The following is an 18,305-nucleotide window of genomic DNA, read 5'->3' on the forward strand; positions in this document are numbered from 1 at the left end:
CTTTCTATTTAGGGTGACTTTTTGAAAAACAGGCTCCTCCCTTCCCCTCCCCCTCCCCCGCCCCCCACTCAGGATAATAACCAAGAATCTCTGTTTTCATTCCAGTCCCAAAGGCAATGTCAAAGAATGCTCAAACTACCGCACAATTGCACTCATCTCACATGCTAGCAAAGTAATGCTCAAAATTCTCCAAGCTAGGTTTCAATAATACACAAACCGAGAACTTCCAGATGTTCAAGGTGGATTTAGAAAAGGCAGAGGAACCAGAGATCAAATTGCCAACATCCACTGGATCACAGAAAAAGCAAGAGAGTTCCTGAAAGACATCTACTTCTGGTTTATTGACTACACCAAAGCCTTTGACTGTGTGGATCACAACAAATTGTGGAAAATTCTTCAAGAAATGGGAATACCATACCACCTTACCTGCTTCCTGAGAAATCTGTATGCAGGTCAAGAAGCAAGTTAGAACCAGACATGGAAAAGCAAACTGGTTCCAAATTGGGAAAGGAGTACATCAAGGCTGTGTATTGCCACCCTGCTTATTTGAGCTATATGCAGAGTACGTCATGCAAAATGCTGGGCTGGATGAAGCACAAGCTGGAATCAAGATTGCTGGGAGAAATACCAATAACCTCAGATATGCAGATAACACCATCCTTATGGCAGAAAGCAAAGAGGAACTGAAGAACCTCTTGATAAAAGTGAAACAGGAGAGTGAAAAAAGCTGGCTTAAAACTCAATATTCAGAAAACTAAGATCATGGCATCCAGTCCCAACACATCATGGGAAATAGTGGAAACAGTGTCAGACTTTATTTTCTTGGGCTCCAAAATCACTGCAGATGGTGACTGCAGCCATGAAATTAAAAGACACTTGCTCCTTGGACGAAAAGCTATGACCAACCTAGACAGTGTATTAAAAAAGCAGACACTACTTTGCCTACAAAGGTCTGTCTAGTCAAAGCTGTGGTTTTTCCAATGGTCATGTATGGATGTGAGTTGGACCATAAAGAAAGCTGAGCTATGAAGAATTGATGCTTTTGATTGTGGTGTTGGAGAAGACCCTTAAGAGTCTCTTGGACTGCAAGGAGACGCAACCAGTCCATCCTAAAGGAAATCAGTCCTGAATATTCATTGGAAGGAGTGATGCTGAAACTGAAGCTCCAATATGTTGGCCATCTGATGGGAAGAACTGACTCATTGAAAAATACCTCAATGCTGAGGAAGACTTTGAAGGCAGAAGGAAAAGAGGATGACAAAGGATGAGATGGTTGGATGGCATCACCGATTCAATGGACATGAGTTTGAGCAAGCTCCGGGAGTTGGTGATGGACAGGGAAGCCTGGTGTGCTGCCATTCATGGGGTCACAGAGTCGGACATGACTGAGTCACTGAACTGACTCTTTGACCTCAGGTATAAATAGTCCCAGAATGTCTCCCCAGTTAGTAGAAGCAATGAATTTACTTAATTATCCATAAATTTGAAAACACATCAGTGAAATCTTGGGGCTAATGTGACATTGTAACTACTCTAAACTGACACAGATAAGTGATTGCCAAATGGCACACCAAAACATCTGAATAAAAAGTTTTAGATTCAGTCAATGGAGATTTTACCTATGTAAGGTGTTAGGTTCAGTTACTGTGTTTATAAAGACAGTTATACTAAATCGTAACACAACATTCCAAGTTAGCCAATCTTTAGTTTAAAAGTAGGTGTAACTCATAACAGAGATTGTCCCTCCTTCAAATTCCTACTTATAAGCAAAGATATGTAAGTTACTACAAGGTGGTATCTGGAATACGTGCCAAGAAAACCTCTTCCTCAAGTCAACACTTGAAGAACAAATCTTATTTTTTACTGTATACATTTGCAATTGTACACATGAAATCCCAGGATAGACATTTCTCCATTTTCTCAAATGTGAGTCTGCTATACATCTGGCAGTTACTTTGCACCTATGCTTCATGGGCAAAGGTTATACATTTCTTAGTTTTAGTGGTCAATTTATTCAGATCATTTTACTGATATGGACTTATTCAGTGAAGGTAAGTATAAACCATATAACATTATGAAAGAAACAATAAAATTTATGTAACTGGATATTTCTTTGAAATCAAAGGTCCGTCTAATCAAGGCTATGGTCTTTCCAGTGGTCATGCATGGATGTGAGAGTTGGACTATAAAGAAAGCTAAGCACTGCAAGGAGATCCAACCAGTCCACCCTAAAGGAGATCAGTCCTAGGTGTTCATTGGAAGGACTGATGTTGAAGCTGAAACTCCAATATTTTGGCCACCTGATGCGAAGAGCTGACTCATTTGAAAAGACCCTGATGCTGGGAAAGATTGAAGGAGGGAGGAGAAGGGGACGACAGAGGATGAGACAGTTGGATGGCATCACCAACTCGATGGACATGAGTTTGAGTATGTCCTGGTGATGGGACAGGGAGGCCTGGTGTACTGCAGTCCATGGGGTTGAAAAGAGTTGGACACGACTGAGCAATTGAACTGAACTGAATCTGGATATAAAGAAGAATTGTACCACTCTAAATGGAAAAAAAAAATTACATGGAAATGATACAGATGAAAGAAGTCACCAGTATGTGTGATGTAAGGATCAGTCGGATTCGTTCTTGACTCACCAACCTGGCTAATTTTAAGCATCTGACACTTTTCAGTGTGGTATCTTAGTAATTACAAAATTGTCAAGCAATTAAGAATCTCCATACATCTTGGTGGTTCAGACAGGAAAGAATCTGCCTGCGTCCGGAACATCCCTTGGAGAAGGGAATGGCAACCTACTCCACTATTCTTGCCTGAAGAATCCCAAGGACAGAGCAGCCTGGCGGGCTACAGTCCATGGGGCCGAAAAGAGTCAGACACAACTGAGCTACTAACATTCATTCATAAATCTTATAAAATATATGGATGACCTTATATAACCAAATTAACACACTGTGTCACAATTTTGAAGATTTTAATGTCCTTAATGCAGGGCCAGCCATGGGGCCTATTTTATGTAGAGAGAGACTGTTGGTGAATTTTTGGGTCACAAAATGTTAAATAGCACAGACATCACAGACAGTGAAAGATTTTATTATCTCTTTTACTTTCATCCAAACACACCCTTTTGTGAAAAAGATAAAAGCATGCACATTGACTGCAGTCTTTTAAAGAAAAAACAAGTCTAAGCCATAAGTCAACAATAATATAAACAAAACCTTAAATGATATTATGTGAAATTATTTACTGGTATATAGAGTTCTTAATTTCAGAAAATAATAATTCAAGTCATATCAATACATGTTAGAAAGAAGCTTCTAATTTTCAAAATATTTTGATACAAAAAAATTTTAAACATTTTATAGACCTTTTGTGAGAAGAATATAATGGTAGTTATAAGAAACATGCTGTCCAAGTGATCTTGTGCAGCTCACTTGGCCTTCTTCAAATCAGTTATAGTCAACATAATTCCAGTGGTATTGCTTCTTAAAATTTAGAGCATATCCATGACATTCAAAATAAGTTACACAACTTAATTTATTGTGATCTAATTAGAAATAGTTCCTAACTTTAGGACTGTTAAAAAGAGTATTTAACAAAGACATGGCATTGACACAATTGCGCTTTAGAGGGTAAGAGAAAACTGCAATGTGGTGTAAGAACAAAAGTTTTACCTGCACCTTCATTTATAGTGAGGCCGATGGTATCCTGTGGGACTGTGTGTACACACACACATTACATACTAATGTGTGTATATACATACACATACTAAACTATGCACAAACCAGTTCATACTACCCAACTCTTAAGAGGGGTTTCTTGAAATAACTTACTCTGGTTCTGGAAAACCAGACAAAATTTCTCTTATTATTTCTATTTTGTTTATCATGATTTAAGAGGTGTTTTCATCTGGGGCACTGATACAATTTTACAGCAAAAACCCATTACTCGGAAGCAGAAATGGGTATCTTAAGGGACTAATAGGCCATTGAGCTTGAACTGTAACATAAAAGTTCCACACTTTAAAAGGTCCTCTTCTTGAGGGTTAGTTGTTCCAGGACTGAAAATTGTGTGACGTGGATCCTGAAACACCACTCTTTTCAGGTGACTCTGATGAATTACGCGGCCCCATTAACACTAATGGGAACTAAACAAATTCACTCTGTCCTGATGGATTAAGTCTGTATTTACCGGCTTGAGGAAGGCAACTTCTTGACGTAAAACAACACAAAATGCCTTTGCCGCGGACAGTGGGCTGGCTCACAAGAGCTTAAACGGTTGAAGCCTGCGTCAGGACACAGCACTTCCGGGTGAGACCTGCGTCAGGACACAGTGCTTCCGGTGAGGCCCCGTGTCCGCTGTGGGCAGCACCTCTGCTGATGATCTGGAGGAAAGGAACTCGAGTAGAACGGAAACCGACCATGATGACACAAAAACATGATTTTTGGATTAGACATTTCACTGAACCCAAGGGTAACAGGCAAAAGGCACGTGCTAGTAAGTCTAGTCAGGTGTCTGAGAGCTCCCACCATCTTAGATACTGTGGACTCAGGTCTAACAAAGGTTCACACTGATTATTTCGACATAAAAAATAACAGGAAATCTTAAGGTTTTCAAGTACTTATGGCACAAATGTCATGAAGTTCTAGGAGCTTAGCCTAAATCTTCAAAAAGCTGAGCAATTTAAAGTTCTGCTACAATGAATCTGGATCACAATTTTACTTTTTTTTTTTACATTATTCTTTTGTATAGAGTACAGGGTGTGCAAATGAAGCTGTTTCAGTAAATATTAGAAATACTATTTTGCAAATATCAAGTGAAATCAGCTAACACAACACAACACAATACAATAAAAGCCTGCGCTAACACAGAGCTTCTCCCATCAACATTCCCCGGCCCTTTCCTTGTGCCCTTCTTGATTCTTAATTACAATTTCTTTCATTGACTTGGAGAAATTAAACAAAAGGCAAAATATTTCACAGTTGCAAAACACTAAGTACTTTAGTGATAAGAGTTGGCCCAGTCAAGTCTTAAAAAAAATTGAAAATGAATATAGTAAAATACATTGCAAATTAATGTTCATGAATGCCACTATTTGATTAACACAACAAATATACAATCCTATCAATATTCTGCAGTTGACATTAGTTCATAGGAAATGCCAAGAATAATATAAACTCTATTTACCTTTTCCCTTTCCAACAGCTTCTGGACTAAAGTTGTAAAACTGTGTATGTTTGCCCAAGACCAACTGAATATTGGCTTTAGTCAGAAATTCTATTTTATCCAATGTTCAATCAACAAGGCTTTATTTACACTTCTTATTAAATTCAGGAGCAATCGGATGTAACGTGGAGCCACGAACAATAAACAGCATAGCGCATCCCACCGCCTGGAGACAGCTACTCGTTTATGCTTTAATACTAACCCACAAGCAGCCAATCAAGGTTCCATAAATCCAGGTTTTCACATACAGTTTCCTTCCGGCCTCAGTCATAAGCAAACCAGCAGTCAAACCACTTAAGATCAAGAATGATGGTAAGGTCTTCTTGAGACTTAGCTTAGAATTAACACTTTCTCCAGGAAATTTGTTTCTTCTTTCTGGGTCCGGTGAATCATAGAATTCTATAAGCAATCTACGGCCAGAATGAAAAAGAAAATTGCTTTAACTTTCAGATTTAGTCATTTCAATATTTTAATTCAACAAATATTTATTGGGTGCCTGTTAGAGAAGTTACAGGTCCTTATAAGGAAATACTCAAAGAGTTGCTTTAATTGGAGTTTCTAGACAGTAAAAAAAAATCATTTTAATGGTGGATCCTATAACTCATGAATCCACTTTTTTCAAGAAGAGGGAAAAAGTATCAATATTTAAAACACAGCTTTAAAAAAACAGAAAAAATATCCATCGATAGCAAAACAAACAGTAAATAATATATCCTGAAGTTTTTATCCAAGAAAATTCAGTGTCTAAATATCATCTCTAAACCTAAGAACTCCGTTTTTATCTTCCTAAAAACAAAATTCTAAAATTTCTACTTTTAGGAATTTGTGTAAATCACAGGGAGCCTCACACACTCCCCTCCCCGATCCCGAGAGGCCCCCACCTGGTACTTAAGAGTAACACTCAGCATTTGCTCCAAAGTCATGTTATTAGCAGGAGAGACACCAGGTCAACCCCAGAAACTGTTTAGGCTCCAAAACACTAACAGCAAAACAACACTTTGGCCACAAAAATGTCAATTGCCCCTGTTTTTCCACCAAACGCCCTGGGGTCAGTTCCACATACATGTGAGGCACCATCCTCCACCCACGCCCTGCTGGCCCTCAGGCCGCACACCCTCCCCCAAGCCTGGAGCACCACAATGCGAAGCTTTCTGTTTGTCTTTTTGTAAAAAAACTACATCTTACACAAATTATTGAAATGTGGTAAATAATGATGGACAGCCCCCCATAACAAGATCTTTTACAGTGACTTGTAACTGTCAAGGTTAAAACATGAATAGATGAAACATGGAATGAGATTTGAGTTTGTAAAAAGCACTCTTAAGACAATAATCTGTTTACACTCATTTCACATTGTTTACTTTAGTGACCAAGCTGAGCCAACGTATTTGAAGGGCGAGAACTGTCATTACTCACTTATCTTTTATTTCAAAACGCTCATGAAGCCATCTTTTCATGGATACTTGTTCTTCTGGGATATTTTTTTTGTCTATACGATCAATGTGAATATGAATTTTTGGACATTCTTTGCAGAGAAATTCTAACAAGAAACAAAAATATTTCATTTTTATTAGTTTAGAATTCAGTTACATAAAATACCAACAAAATGAGGTTTAAAAAAGTTTTAAAACAAAGTTCAGAGTCTTTCTTTAGCAAAGACAAAAAAAAAGAAAATAAAGATTACAAACTGGTGGTCTGGGGTTTCAGGCTGAAGCAGTATAATTTCCAAGTCTCCCATAGTTCCCTACCTCATGAGTTAAATCAACCAAATGGTACTTCTCATGCAACAACTGTTACAAGTTGAACAGGCAGCCCAGGTCAGGAGGCTAGCCTCTACCAGAAGTATGCACCCACCCTCTAAACAGATTCCCATATGCCAACCACCCTCAGGCCCACCAGTCACCTTCATGGGGCCGAGTGCTTGTCACAGGTCACTGGGACCGGATGGATGTGCCTGGGCTGGGCACATGGAGCCATCCTACCCCTCAGACCCCAGCGCTGACCCGTGGCTCTGCCATGGCTCCACAGGCCTCTGCCCACCCCCAACTCCATGAGTTGCCAGTGGTGTCTACTCACTGGTGCGCCTTGCTTCCCTGATCCCTGTTATATTTTAACATATTTTAGTTGCTCTGGGAACCAAATTTCTTTTTGTGGAATAGCTCTGGGCCTTTCAACAGCTAGTTACTAAAAAATGCTAACCTAAAAATTAGCAGACAGTCTTTTTTTCAGCCCAGGTTGCACAAGGGATGAGGTCAGGATTTATTCCAAGATAAGAAAGAACTTTGAGCCCGGAAATTTCCTTTTTTGGATGTGACTTTCTGTGAAGACATGACCATGCTAACATATTTAAATTCCTGGAGAAGAAGGAAATGTTGCTAAGAGATTTAAGAGACAACTGTGTTCCCTGGGTGGGCATGCAAGTAGGGGGATAAGACCATTTATCTCAAGTTGGAATGTGCTCACAGGTGTGTTCAGGAAACAGTGGCTGGTGTGTTGTGAAGCTGGAGGAAGACAGGAAGCTGATCCTTAAAGGCTCCACCTCTGGACCCCGCACACAGCCCTTCTTGTGAATTCTCTCTGCAACTGCTTTCCTCCACTTCTGGTGTCAAGCCTCAGTAACGCACTTCAGTCATCAAAAATTATCTTATGTTTATATACTCTTAGGAGTGAACTAGCTTTGATGATAAATGTGCAAAACACTGCCATAAGAAGACTGCACTTTTACAATATTTTTCTCTTTTTCTCAAGTTCCGTTTTCTTTAAATCAAAGACCAGCGTAGGAAGTACTTTCAGGAGCAGAACTGTGCACAGGTGAAGAGCACAGACAGTGAGTCAGGTGGCCTGGGCTCTGACCCCTCACCAGCCTGGGCAGATCTCAGCGTGCAGCCTCTCTGCACACCTTTCCACGTGTGTCCATCCACAAGACGTGACAGTAGCAGACCCGGCCCGGGAGGCTGTCGTGAGGGTGATGGGGCAGAACAGGACCCAGCACACACGCGTGTGGAGTGTCAGTCACTGGAGTTTGCTGGCTGCATGTGGCTCCTCACCTCACCGCACTTCTATTTCTGACATGTAAAAATGCAGGAGCTGGCACCAACTTTCCTGCCTTCACTTAATCATCTACACCTGCCCCTAACATTTCCTGCCCCTTAATTAAGCGGGTATCCGGTTGACACTGCATTTACCCTGGATGTCCCCCGAGTCCCGGGGCACAGATGTACAGAATCTGCAGGGACACGAAACCAGGTGCACTTCTGGGGTCAGAAATGAATGCGTGTGAACTCAAGTGTTTGGAACGTGTCACCCATCCTTAAAGACGCCCATGTGAGAAAGGACCCAAAAGGTCCCCTGGATGCTTTTGGCTTTTTCTCACCTAGAAGGTACATGTGAAAGTCGCTCAGTCATGTCCGACTCTTTGACCCTGTGGACCGTAGCCCGCCAGGCTCCTCTGTCCATGGAATTCTCCAGGCAAGAATACTGGAGTGGGTTGCCATTCCCTTCTCCAGGGGATCTTCCCAACGCAGGGATTGACCCCAGGTCTCCCATGTTGCAGGCAGATTCTTTACCGTTTGAGCCACCAGGAAAACCTAAGAAGGTACATAGTGCTTTGGTATTTACAACGCACGTTTGTGCATGTCACTTCACTTGACCTTCACGCACATCTGCAGGCAAGGACTATCATTCCTTTGTGGGGGTGAAGGAACCAAGGCTCAGCATCGAGTCAAGCCAGGTCCCTGTGGTCAGGAATCCAGATACAGACCATACAAGCTCAGATCAGCGCCAGCGACATCCAGGAGGTACTCCCACCAGAGACGAGAAATGAGTGACGGAAATATTTTCCTCAGTATTTCATGAGCTCCGATATCTACTTTAGTAAAAACTATTTTAGTTGGGGCACATTTCACAGGGCATGAGCAAACTTTATCCCATAATATTTAGGGAATGTAGGGAAAATTACTCTAATGAAGGTGTGATTTTTTTCTGACTACAGCTTTCCCAGCAGGTCCCTAGAGTATGCTGTATTCCAGGGCCGCACGGGAAATCTTCCAGGGCTCTAGACAGGCCACAAGGCCGAGTCTCCGAAGGAACCGAGTCGCGCTGCTCTGTGCCTGTGGAGCCCCAGAGAGGGGCGGGGCGCAACCCAGGGGCCCGGGGAGCCTGCCTCCCGCTCTGCCCGGCCTGGCTCATAACCCGCTTCCGTCCCTCTGGGTAAAAACAAGAGCAGAACAATGCGACCTGAGCCCAACAGAAAACTGAGTAGGTAAATGGTTATATGCGCACACCGATGAACACTACGCAGCCTTTTAAAAAATCATGTTAAGTGTATATAATGACATGTAAAGATGTTCATGACACTCTTAAGCCAAAAAAAGGAACCACATACACACATATATATGTATGTCTATATAAATACATACAGGCAGATATACACACCAACATACAGACATTACAAAAGACTTTGAGAAAAATATCTGAGGTATTATCTGGGGTTGTATCTGGATAGGTGAGTTTGTAGAGTTTTTTTTCCTTCTTCTGAGTTACCTGTAATTTTCCCCTTCAAGTATGTCTTATTTTCATATAAGAAAATATTAAGAGAAAAAAGTTACCTGAGAATTATATAAAATACTTAAACAGAATATCAATTGTTGTCCTTTAGCTCACAATTTCTTCAAGTGTAACACTCATTTTAGAAACGGGAGTTATAAATCAATCACATTCGAATGGCCGTGTCTCACCTCTGCCCAATGGACTCTGTCCACAGAAGCACTTGGACACTGTTGGAAAGAGCAGGCGAAGGGCAGGAGGACCCCCTGATGGGCCCTGAGCGGAACGGACCATGAAATGGGGAGGACACGGCTCACTGCCTGCCGCCTGCCACTCTGCTGGGAGGCCCCGGCTGCCAGACGCCGGTCACCAGGAGGGTCGTGGCAGGGTCATCCCCCCAGGGTCACGGGCACACAGCCCCACCCCCGCTCAGGACAGCCTGTGAGCAGCCAGGCTGAGGCACCCCAGGGAACTCGGATGGAAGCATTCCCCTGCAGGGCTGGGAGCCACACTGGCCCATGGCACATCAATAAACCATCCGGCAACTTTATGGAAAAAATGGCTGCACTCCTACCAACAAAGTGCAAAAGTCCCTAGGACACTTTACTCACCCACAGGCATGGGATCTAACCTGTTATTTGGGGTTTCTGCCAGTTTGATAGCAAAAAATGGTTTTTGACTTTTTCTTATTATGAACATTTTTTTCTGTGAACTGGCTGTTCTTACCCTTTACTTTGTACATTAAGGAAATTAGCTTTTTTCTTCCTGCAGTCCCCTTGTCTTCAGTCTTCTAGTTTTACTCTGGTGTGCTTTTGCTTGAAGAAATATTTATTCTTAATTGACTGAAATAATTTTTTTGTATGTGGCTTCTGAATGTAAGAGAAAAGCCAACCTTTTCAAAACTAGAGGCCCTGTGTCCAGACGACCCAAAGCCAGCTAAGGTGCTGAACAAGTGGAGCAGTAAGAGGAAAGGCCTCGCCTGGGAAACCCAGCCCTAAGATGTGTGCCCCCAAAAGGCACTTCTGGCCTAACTGTGAGGAGACGGAGTCACCAACACCAAGCACTGCCTTCTATACATGCTGTGCCCTGGGAGTGCAAAAGCTCTGTGAGCTACAAAGGGGCACCTTCGTCAGGGACAAGGTCACAGCTCGGATGAGGGTGACGGCAGGAAGGTGGCCCGGCCTACACACCGCCCCTCGTCTCAGAAGCCACCACAGGCGGAGCGGGAGGGTCTCTGTGACAGGCAGGAAACCAGCAGCCCCAAGGGCCCCGAGCAGGTGGCGACGACGTGAAGGAGCTTGGGGCTGGGCACCGAGGCCCCGGTCAGCAGCACCCTGGGGACCCTGGGGACGCTGCCTGGCCCACGGGTTCTTACCATGGGACCTTGACTCAATAAAAGCAGCCTTCTAAAAAGGTTATTATGGGAATTACATCTGGTTTCCATAAACAAAAAAATATGTTTAGCCTTGTTTTCTAAAGAATGCTTGATAAACTCATGGCAGTACTGTTGAATAACTACATGTATGTCCGTCTTCAAATGTAAAACTCGGTCAAGGACTCTTTCAATGCTTCGAAAAGAGTAAAAAGTATTATACGTTGCCTTTTGTTTGTAAATTAAATTTGTACCTACAATAGACAAGCAATAGAAGATAAGGGGTACCGGTGGGGGGGAGAGCAGGTGGACGGGTTTTGGTAGAGACAAGCCCGCACACTTTCTCTGCAGCTCCCACTTTGCTCTGCGGTGACAGTGAATCAGGAGAGCGGTCAGTCTGTAGATGGGGCCCCTCCGGGTGCTCTTCCTCCTCCGCCAGCCGCTTTCCACCATTCAGCCTCATTCTGCTCACCCCCCTGTCCTCTTTCCCCTCCTTCCTCTGGGAGTCACTCTCCCTTCCGAACATTCGCCTTCAAGAGATCCTGCTGAGACGCGCTAGACAAGCCGGTTCCATATCCAGAGCTGCCGAGGGGAAATACTAGGCCAATATACCTTGAAAAGTGGATGAAAAACTCCACATGCTTCCTGCTGCCCAGCCCCACATCCAGAGGTCTCCAACAGTCAAAAGTGCGCTTATATTGAACTAAAACATGCTGCCCACTTAAAATCATGGCCCAGAAGTTCTTAATACTTGAGTCCATGGTTGAAAAAAGAAAAAGTCATGCGTGATGGTCCTTCTTCTTATCTGTGATACTAGAGTTCACAAATGTTGCATGAAAAACACACATAAAGAGAATATTGACCAAGGGCACAACTCAGTGTTGCTAGCTTAGCATTTTCCCTGGTCTCTCCTTCCTCTGCTTTATGGAGCTTTTCCATTTCTATGTGTGAACCTTAGGCAGAAAGAGGCCGAGTTAATGATACCGGGAAAATCCAAAGGGCTAATTGGACAACCAAGCAGAGCTAACGAAATTACTGCCATTACAGATTAATAAAAAATACATCAAGGGTACACATTTTGAAATATATCAATGTAACATAATAGAACACACTTACCCTTTAAAAAAATATACCCCACATTCATTAACATATATGACTTACTGGAAAACAAACTTACCAGCCATGGATGGTGCTTCCTTCCGCTGCCCTTTATCATCCACAGACCCTTCAAAAGCCACTGTAACATCATAAACGGCATCCAAATAATCCTTCATAGAATCAAAAGCAACGTGAGTTGCCTTTATTCTTGGTGTCAGCACATGTTTTAATACTGGAAGGCCTAGAAGAGACGTTGAGTCACCATGACCGTGTATTAGTTACAAAACCCCTTGGCAACAGACTGTAACTTCTAAACTGATTTTATAGGAAAGTTGAGACCGCACTTTCATGTGCCTTTCTCAGCTTAAACCAACATTCATTTAATGCACTTACCACACACCCACATGTACAAGACCGTGCAGGACACTGTTGGAAAACCTGCCCTCAAAAGGCTTATGCCTCTCAGAAACCCTCCAATTTGGAAAACTCAGACAAGAGCAAACATACAATCCTCCTTTCTGAGGACAGAATGAAAGTGGCAGCACCTTGCCCGTGGTCACTCAAGATTCAGGGGTAAAATTCCTAATTCCTGACTCCAAGTCCAGGATTCCTAGTTCTATGTCTACTCAAATAGAGATGAAGTGCAACTCCCCAAACAACCCCCACTGCGTGCAACACTTGAACTGAGAGCTGCTGTGATCCATACAAAATGTGAAATACTGACTTGATATTTTAGGGTAACTAAAGAATCTAGTTTCTCAGTAAACTTTTTAAAAAAATCTGAAATCTACTCCACAGACCATAAAATTCACCACTGTAAAGTACACAACTCTGTTGATTTTAGTTTATTCAAAGGACTATACAACCATCACCACTATCAAACTCCAGACCATTTTCATTACTCCAAAGACCTTTCACCCTGGCAGACACGGCCAGGAAGACACCCTCTTCTTCCACTCCACTCCCCATTACCACAAAGCTACTTTCAGTCTCTATGAATTTCCCAATTATGGACAAATCATATAAACGAGATCAAAGCATGTGGATTGTTGTGTCTGGCGTGTACATCAGTACTTTATTACTTGTTATGGCTGAATAATGTTCTATTGCATGGATATACCAGACTGTGCTAATCCACTGACGTATGTCTGAGTTGTTTTCACCCTTTGGCTATTATGAGTAATGCAGCTGTGGACACCCATGTAAATTGCATATGAATAATGCACACAAGTCTTGGTATGAAAGTACAATTATTTACACACACACACACACACTTTTAAAAGCCTCAAGTGAGAAAATACTATCATATAAATGGTAGACTAATGCAACATGCTCATTAGTGCTCCCGTGAGTGTTAAGAATTTGCTCCTTTCCCTTCCTATTTCCTAGGAGTTGGTGAATGACAGGGAAGGCTGGTGTGCTGCGGTCCATGGCGGCTCGAAGAGTCGGACACAACTGAGCAACTGAACTAAACTGAACTTCCTATTTCCTACTCCCCGCCACTGCCGCCACCCCCTCACTTCCTGGTTTAGAATATTTATTGACAATTTAACAGAAAAGTGTAGCTCTCTGAAAAAGTGACAGGAAAACAAACCATTAAAAAAAAAAACTCAATTTGGATTTTCTACTGCTTCTCTCCAGGGAAAATTAGCTACATAAGAAAGAACAGCTATAGCATGTTGGGATCTTCCTGCAGAAGAATTTTTAAAATGCAGAGTGGTGTGGGAAAGAAAAAGATTCCCACAACCACATATCTGACTTGAGTCCCTGGGGCAGAAAGTTTAATTTATTCACAAACTTATAACAAAAACCTGAACAGTATACCAGGCTGGGAAACATTTGTCAATTAAATTAGTTAATACTTCCTTCTCTGCTCTTGGAATTCACCCAACTTTATGAAGTCCACAGTTCCACAGTATCACCCTGGGGCAATTAATTATTAGAATCTAAGTAAGTCAGTAAGAAGGTAAGAAGACAGAAAAGTAATACTTCCCTAAAAATGAGTTATAATAAAAGTTTGGGAAAATTGACTGGCAGATGAATAAGAAACACCCATCACTAGTAAGTGAAGAAAGTGAAGACAGAATGTTCTCACTGTGGAAGGTATAGGGCCACTCCACTATCCCCAAATCTCGGATCATTATTATAAAACTAACTTCATAATAACACTATAGAGACCAGTTAGAATTTCAGTACAGAGTCAAACAATAGGCATTCGTAATTAACTACTTGAGCTTGAGCCCACCACACTGCCTCTAGGGAACTCAGAAAACCCCTGAGCCTGGAACAGAAAAATGTTAGCTAATTAAATTAATTCTTCCTGGTCAACATCTAATCTGTTTTAGTATCTGCTTTGCCTTGCTTCCACCTCCAGACCTCCTGACTTCTAGCTGGCACTAACAATATTCTAGCTTACCCTAGACCAAACTTCTCCCTGAGGGCCAACATGGTGATGCTTCATATAACTGAAATTTTGTTGTTAAATAAATACCACTGAATGGAAAATCTTTATTGATCCAAGTAGGAAATTTTACAATATATATGTATGTGTATATATTGCCATATATACATACAGACATACACAGGGCTTCCCAGGCTGAGTGGTAAGGAATCTTCCTGTCAAGTAGGACACAGAAGTTCGATCCCTGGGTTGGGAAGATTCCTTGGAGAAGAAAATGGCTACCCACTCCAGCCTGGGAAATCCCATGGACAGAGGAGCCCGGCAGGCTACATTCCACAGGGTTGCAAAGAGTTGGACATGACTGAGTGAGTGACTGAGCACACACACACGCATTCTGAGGATTTGTACTTAATTTGTGGGAGTCAAGTGAGATGAGTGTGTGTGTGTGTGTGTGTGTGTGTGTGTAGTCACTAGGTCATGTTGCCATTTCTTTCCCCAGGCATCTTCCTGACCCAGGGATTGAACCTGCATCTCCTGCATAGGCAGATGGATTCTTTATCACTGTGCCAACTGGGCAGCCCAACATAAAAAGATTACTCACACTTAAAGATTTTTTTCACTTACTTATGGTGCTACTGCTACTGCTAAGTCACTTCAGTCGTGTCTGACTCTGTGCGACCCCATGGACTGCAGCCTACCAGGCTCCTCCATCCATGGGATTCTCCAGGCAAGAGTACTGGAGTAGGGTGCCATTTCCTTCTCCAATGCATGAAAGTGAAAAGTGAAAGTGAAGTTGCTCAGTCGTGTCCGACTCTTAGCGACCCCATGGACTTCAGCCTACCAGGCTCCTCCGTCCATGGGATTTTCCAGGCAAGAGTACTGGAGTGGGGTGCCATTGCCTTCTCATACGAACTGGTAAAAGCTTGAGGAAAAAGAGCATGCTGGAGAAAGGCCAAGATAGAGGCCTGTAGGGTAGAAAGTGGGGGAAAGTCCACTTTGGACAGATGACCAAAGGTGAACTAATTTATTCGGAAATATGAATAAGTCTTTTTTTAAAGGAATGACTAACACTTAGTTTCAGGTAAAAAGCAAATTTAGAGATCATTAATCTAACAATCCATGAAGTAGACAGTAACACTGGGTCATCTATAGAGATATAGATGTGAACCTAGAGTCTTCATTGTCATGCAGAGTGAAGTCAGTCAGAAAGAGAAAAGCAAATATCGTATATTAACACATATACATGGATTCTAGGAAAATGGTTCAGATGAACCTATGTGCAGGGCAGAAATAGAGATGCAGACGTAGAGAAGGAACTTGTAGACACAGAGGGGGAAGAAGAGGGCAGGATGAGTTGAGAGAGAAGCACTGACGTACACACACGGCCGTGTCCAAAACAGATAGCTAGCGGGAATCTGCTCAAAGCACACGGAGCTTAGCTCAGGGCTCTGCGATGACCCAGGCAAATGGGCTGAGGGGTCCAGGGAGGCTCAAGAGGAAGGGGATGGATGGCTCACACTGTTATACAGCAGAAACGAATGCAACTTTGTAAAGCAATTATAATCCAATAAAACAACATAAGAATTCATGACACTCTAATACAGACATACCTTAAATAACAACTCTAATTATCAATAAATATATTTTGTGACTAATACATTTTTGAAGGAAAATACTTCTAGGAAAGAGTAATAGCCAGGGCCTTGAAATATTTAGGATTTATTAAACAGACAGACACACCCACACCCACCACCCCTACCTCTTAACCAGACATCACCACATCAGTGGTATATGGTGTAATGACCTCAACATGTAAACAAGCGTCAAATGTTAAAAATCTAAATTGAAAAAGGCTGGTTTGGGTTTGTTTTTCTATTTGTTTACTAAGTCAGATTCAAATGAAGGTGTACTTTAGGAGTAAAATTAATGTTTTGAAGCAAAACATAAAACAAACTAACAAGAAGTGCTATTAAGTTTCAATTTTCCGGAAGAAAAATTAGCTTAACAGCTGGAAAAATGAGTTCGTTTGTTTTTATTTTCAAGCAATCTCATTTAGTTGTGAGCTAAGAGGAAAGAAAACAGGAAACACTCTTTCTAGCTATACTGTTCACAAATCAACTTCCTTTGTGGGCGGTGGAAAACAATTACCATTAGAGTTATAAGAAAATATATTTTTAATAAACAGTGAATTTTCCCAGTTACAGGATTTAAAGAATAGTCAGCAGTTAAAAACTGTATCCATGAGAAAAATTATCCATTTTTCTGAGAAAGATCTGTAACTCACAGAAAGATGACAGACCAGTAATGGTCAGTTACTGGTGACTAAGGTATTATTAGATTTAAAATGCAAGTATATATCATTATTATGCTATTTTAAGAATTAGTTACAAGTACTTGCCTTAGCATTATAAAATTAGCTTGGATTTTTAAACATAAGTAACTCTTAGTAGTTATATATAAGCTACTAAGTTTATAACGTAAATAATAACGTTTGTGGTTTTAAGTCGCTGCAGCTTGGGATAATGTGTTATACATCAGTGAATAACAAACACAATCATGTTTTCTCTCCTATTAAATCATAAACTCCTGAAAGACATTATACAGCCAGTTGTACCACCTTAGCAGACTGTGTGACATATTTAGAAATAAAAAATGAAATCAGTAGTCTATGAGGACTTAAAGCGCTCTAGGTTAACTTCTCCCAAGTTCAACTCAAATCAACTCATTAAAAACACATGTTCCAAGACGTAGTTGATTCCTTAATCACAATAAAATACACCAGATTTTACAAGACACATGAAAAGGAACAATAAAAAAATTCCCAAATAGTAAGTTTATTGTTCTCTTTCATCTCATCTAACATAAAATTCTAATTCCCAAAGAGAATTAAAGTGGATATGAGATGACACATAAGAGTTTCTGAAAATTTATATAGTTTATTAGCCTTCATAACTCGAGACTTTATGAAGAGTCTCAAACAAGTTCACCTATAAACTCTTTTAAGCTTCAAAGAGTAAAATATATATTTTGTTACAGTCAGGGCTCAGCAATGTAGAATCGTTACAGAAGGAATAATTTAGGAGAGCTGCAATATTCTGAAATCCTAAGAAGGTACTCCATAAAACCCCCAACTTTTGTGTAACAATTCTAGGTCATTGTTTTCTTTCTTATATAAATTTAGTAAACAGCTCCTTAAACAAAAGAAGACATTTTTACAATAGAATTTTTCTGAGACTAATACATACGAATGTGAATAACTCTCCAAGGAAAGGATATAAATGCAACAATCTCTAAACCCACTTGCACATGGAACCCTTTTCCCCCATCCCCTGCAAACTTTTGTAGTCTCAGTTACTACATGCTTTTAGAACAAGGGAATTAAGACGGTGACTTCTTAGATAAAACACAATGAACTAATTAAAAAGAATACTTACTGCTCAGTGGCTTCCCTTCAACTCTGGAGTGAAGTCCAGACCACCACGCGCAGACAGAACTCAGAGTCTTCTGTGGTGGCTGGACTCACACAGCTCTTCCTCACTCATCCAAGGGCTTGAAGACATCAAACTTTTTGCTCATAACTCCACGTCTTTGCTATTATTATTTCTTACACCTAGAATCTCTTCCTTTCACCACACGTGTCGGTCTTAATTCTACCTT

The 18,305-nt window shown here is 41.3% G+C and overlaps 1 protein-coding gene across 1 annotated transcript in view; it reads right to left on the reverse strand.

The window, feature by feature from the left end:
• Nucleotides 1-3,083: 3,083 nt before the first annotated feature.
• The window catches only part of AGPAT5 (1-acylglycerol-3-phosphate O-acyltransferase 5), a 47,836-nt gene continuing 32,614 nt past the window's right edge, over nt 3,084-18,305 (reverse strand). The window contains exons 6-8 of the mRNA XM_070364380.1: nt 12,327-12,488; nt 6,649-6,772; nt 3,084-5,642 (exon numbers count right to left, since the gene is read on the reverse strand). Of these exons, the coding sequence (XP_070220481.1) occupies nt 5,417-5,642; nt 6,649-6,772; nt 12,327-12,488 (512 nt within the window). The 3' untranslated portion in view covers nt 3,084-5,416. The remainder of the gene's footprint in view (nt 5,643-6,648; nt 6,773-12,326; nt 12,489-18,305) is intronic.

Source organism: Bos mutus, chromosome 27, assembly GCF_027580195.1.
Source record: "Bos mutus isolate GX-2022 chromosome 27, NWIPB_WYAK_1.1, whole genome shotgun sequence".
Lineage (NCBI taxonomy): Eukaryota > Metazoa > Chordata > Mammalia > Artiodactyla > Bovidae > Bos > Bos mutus.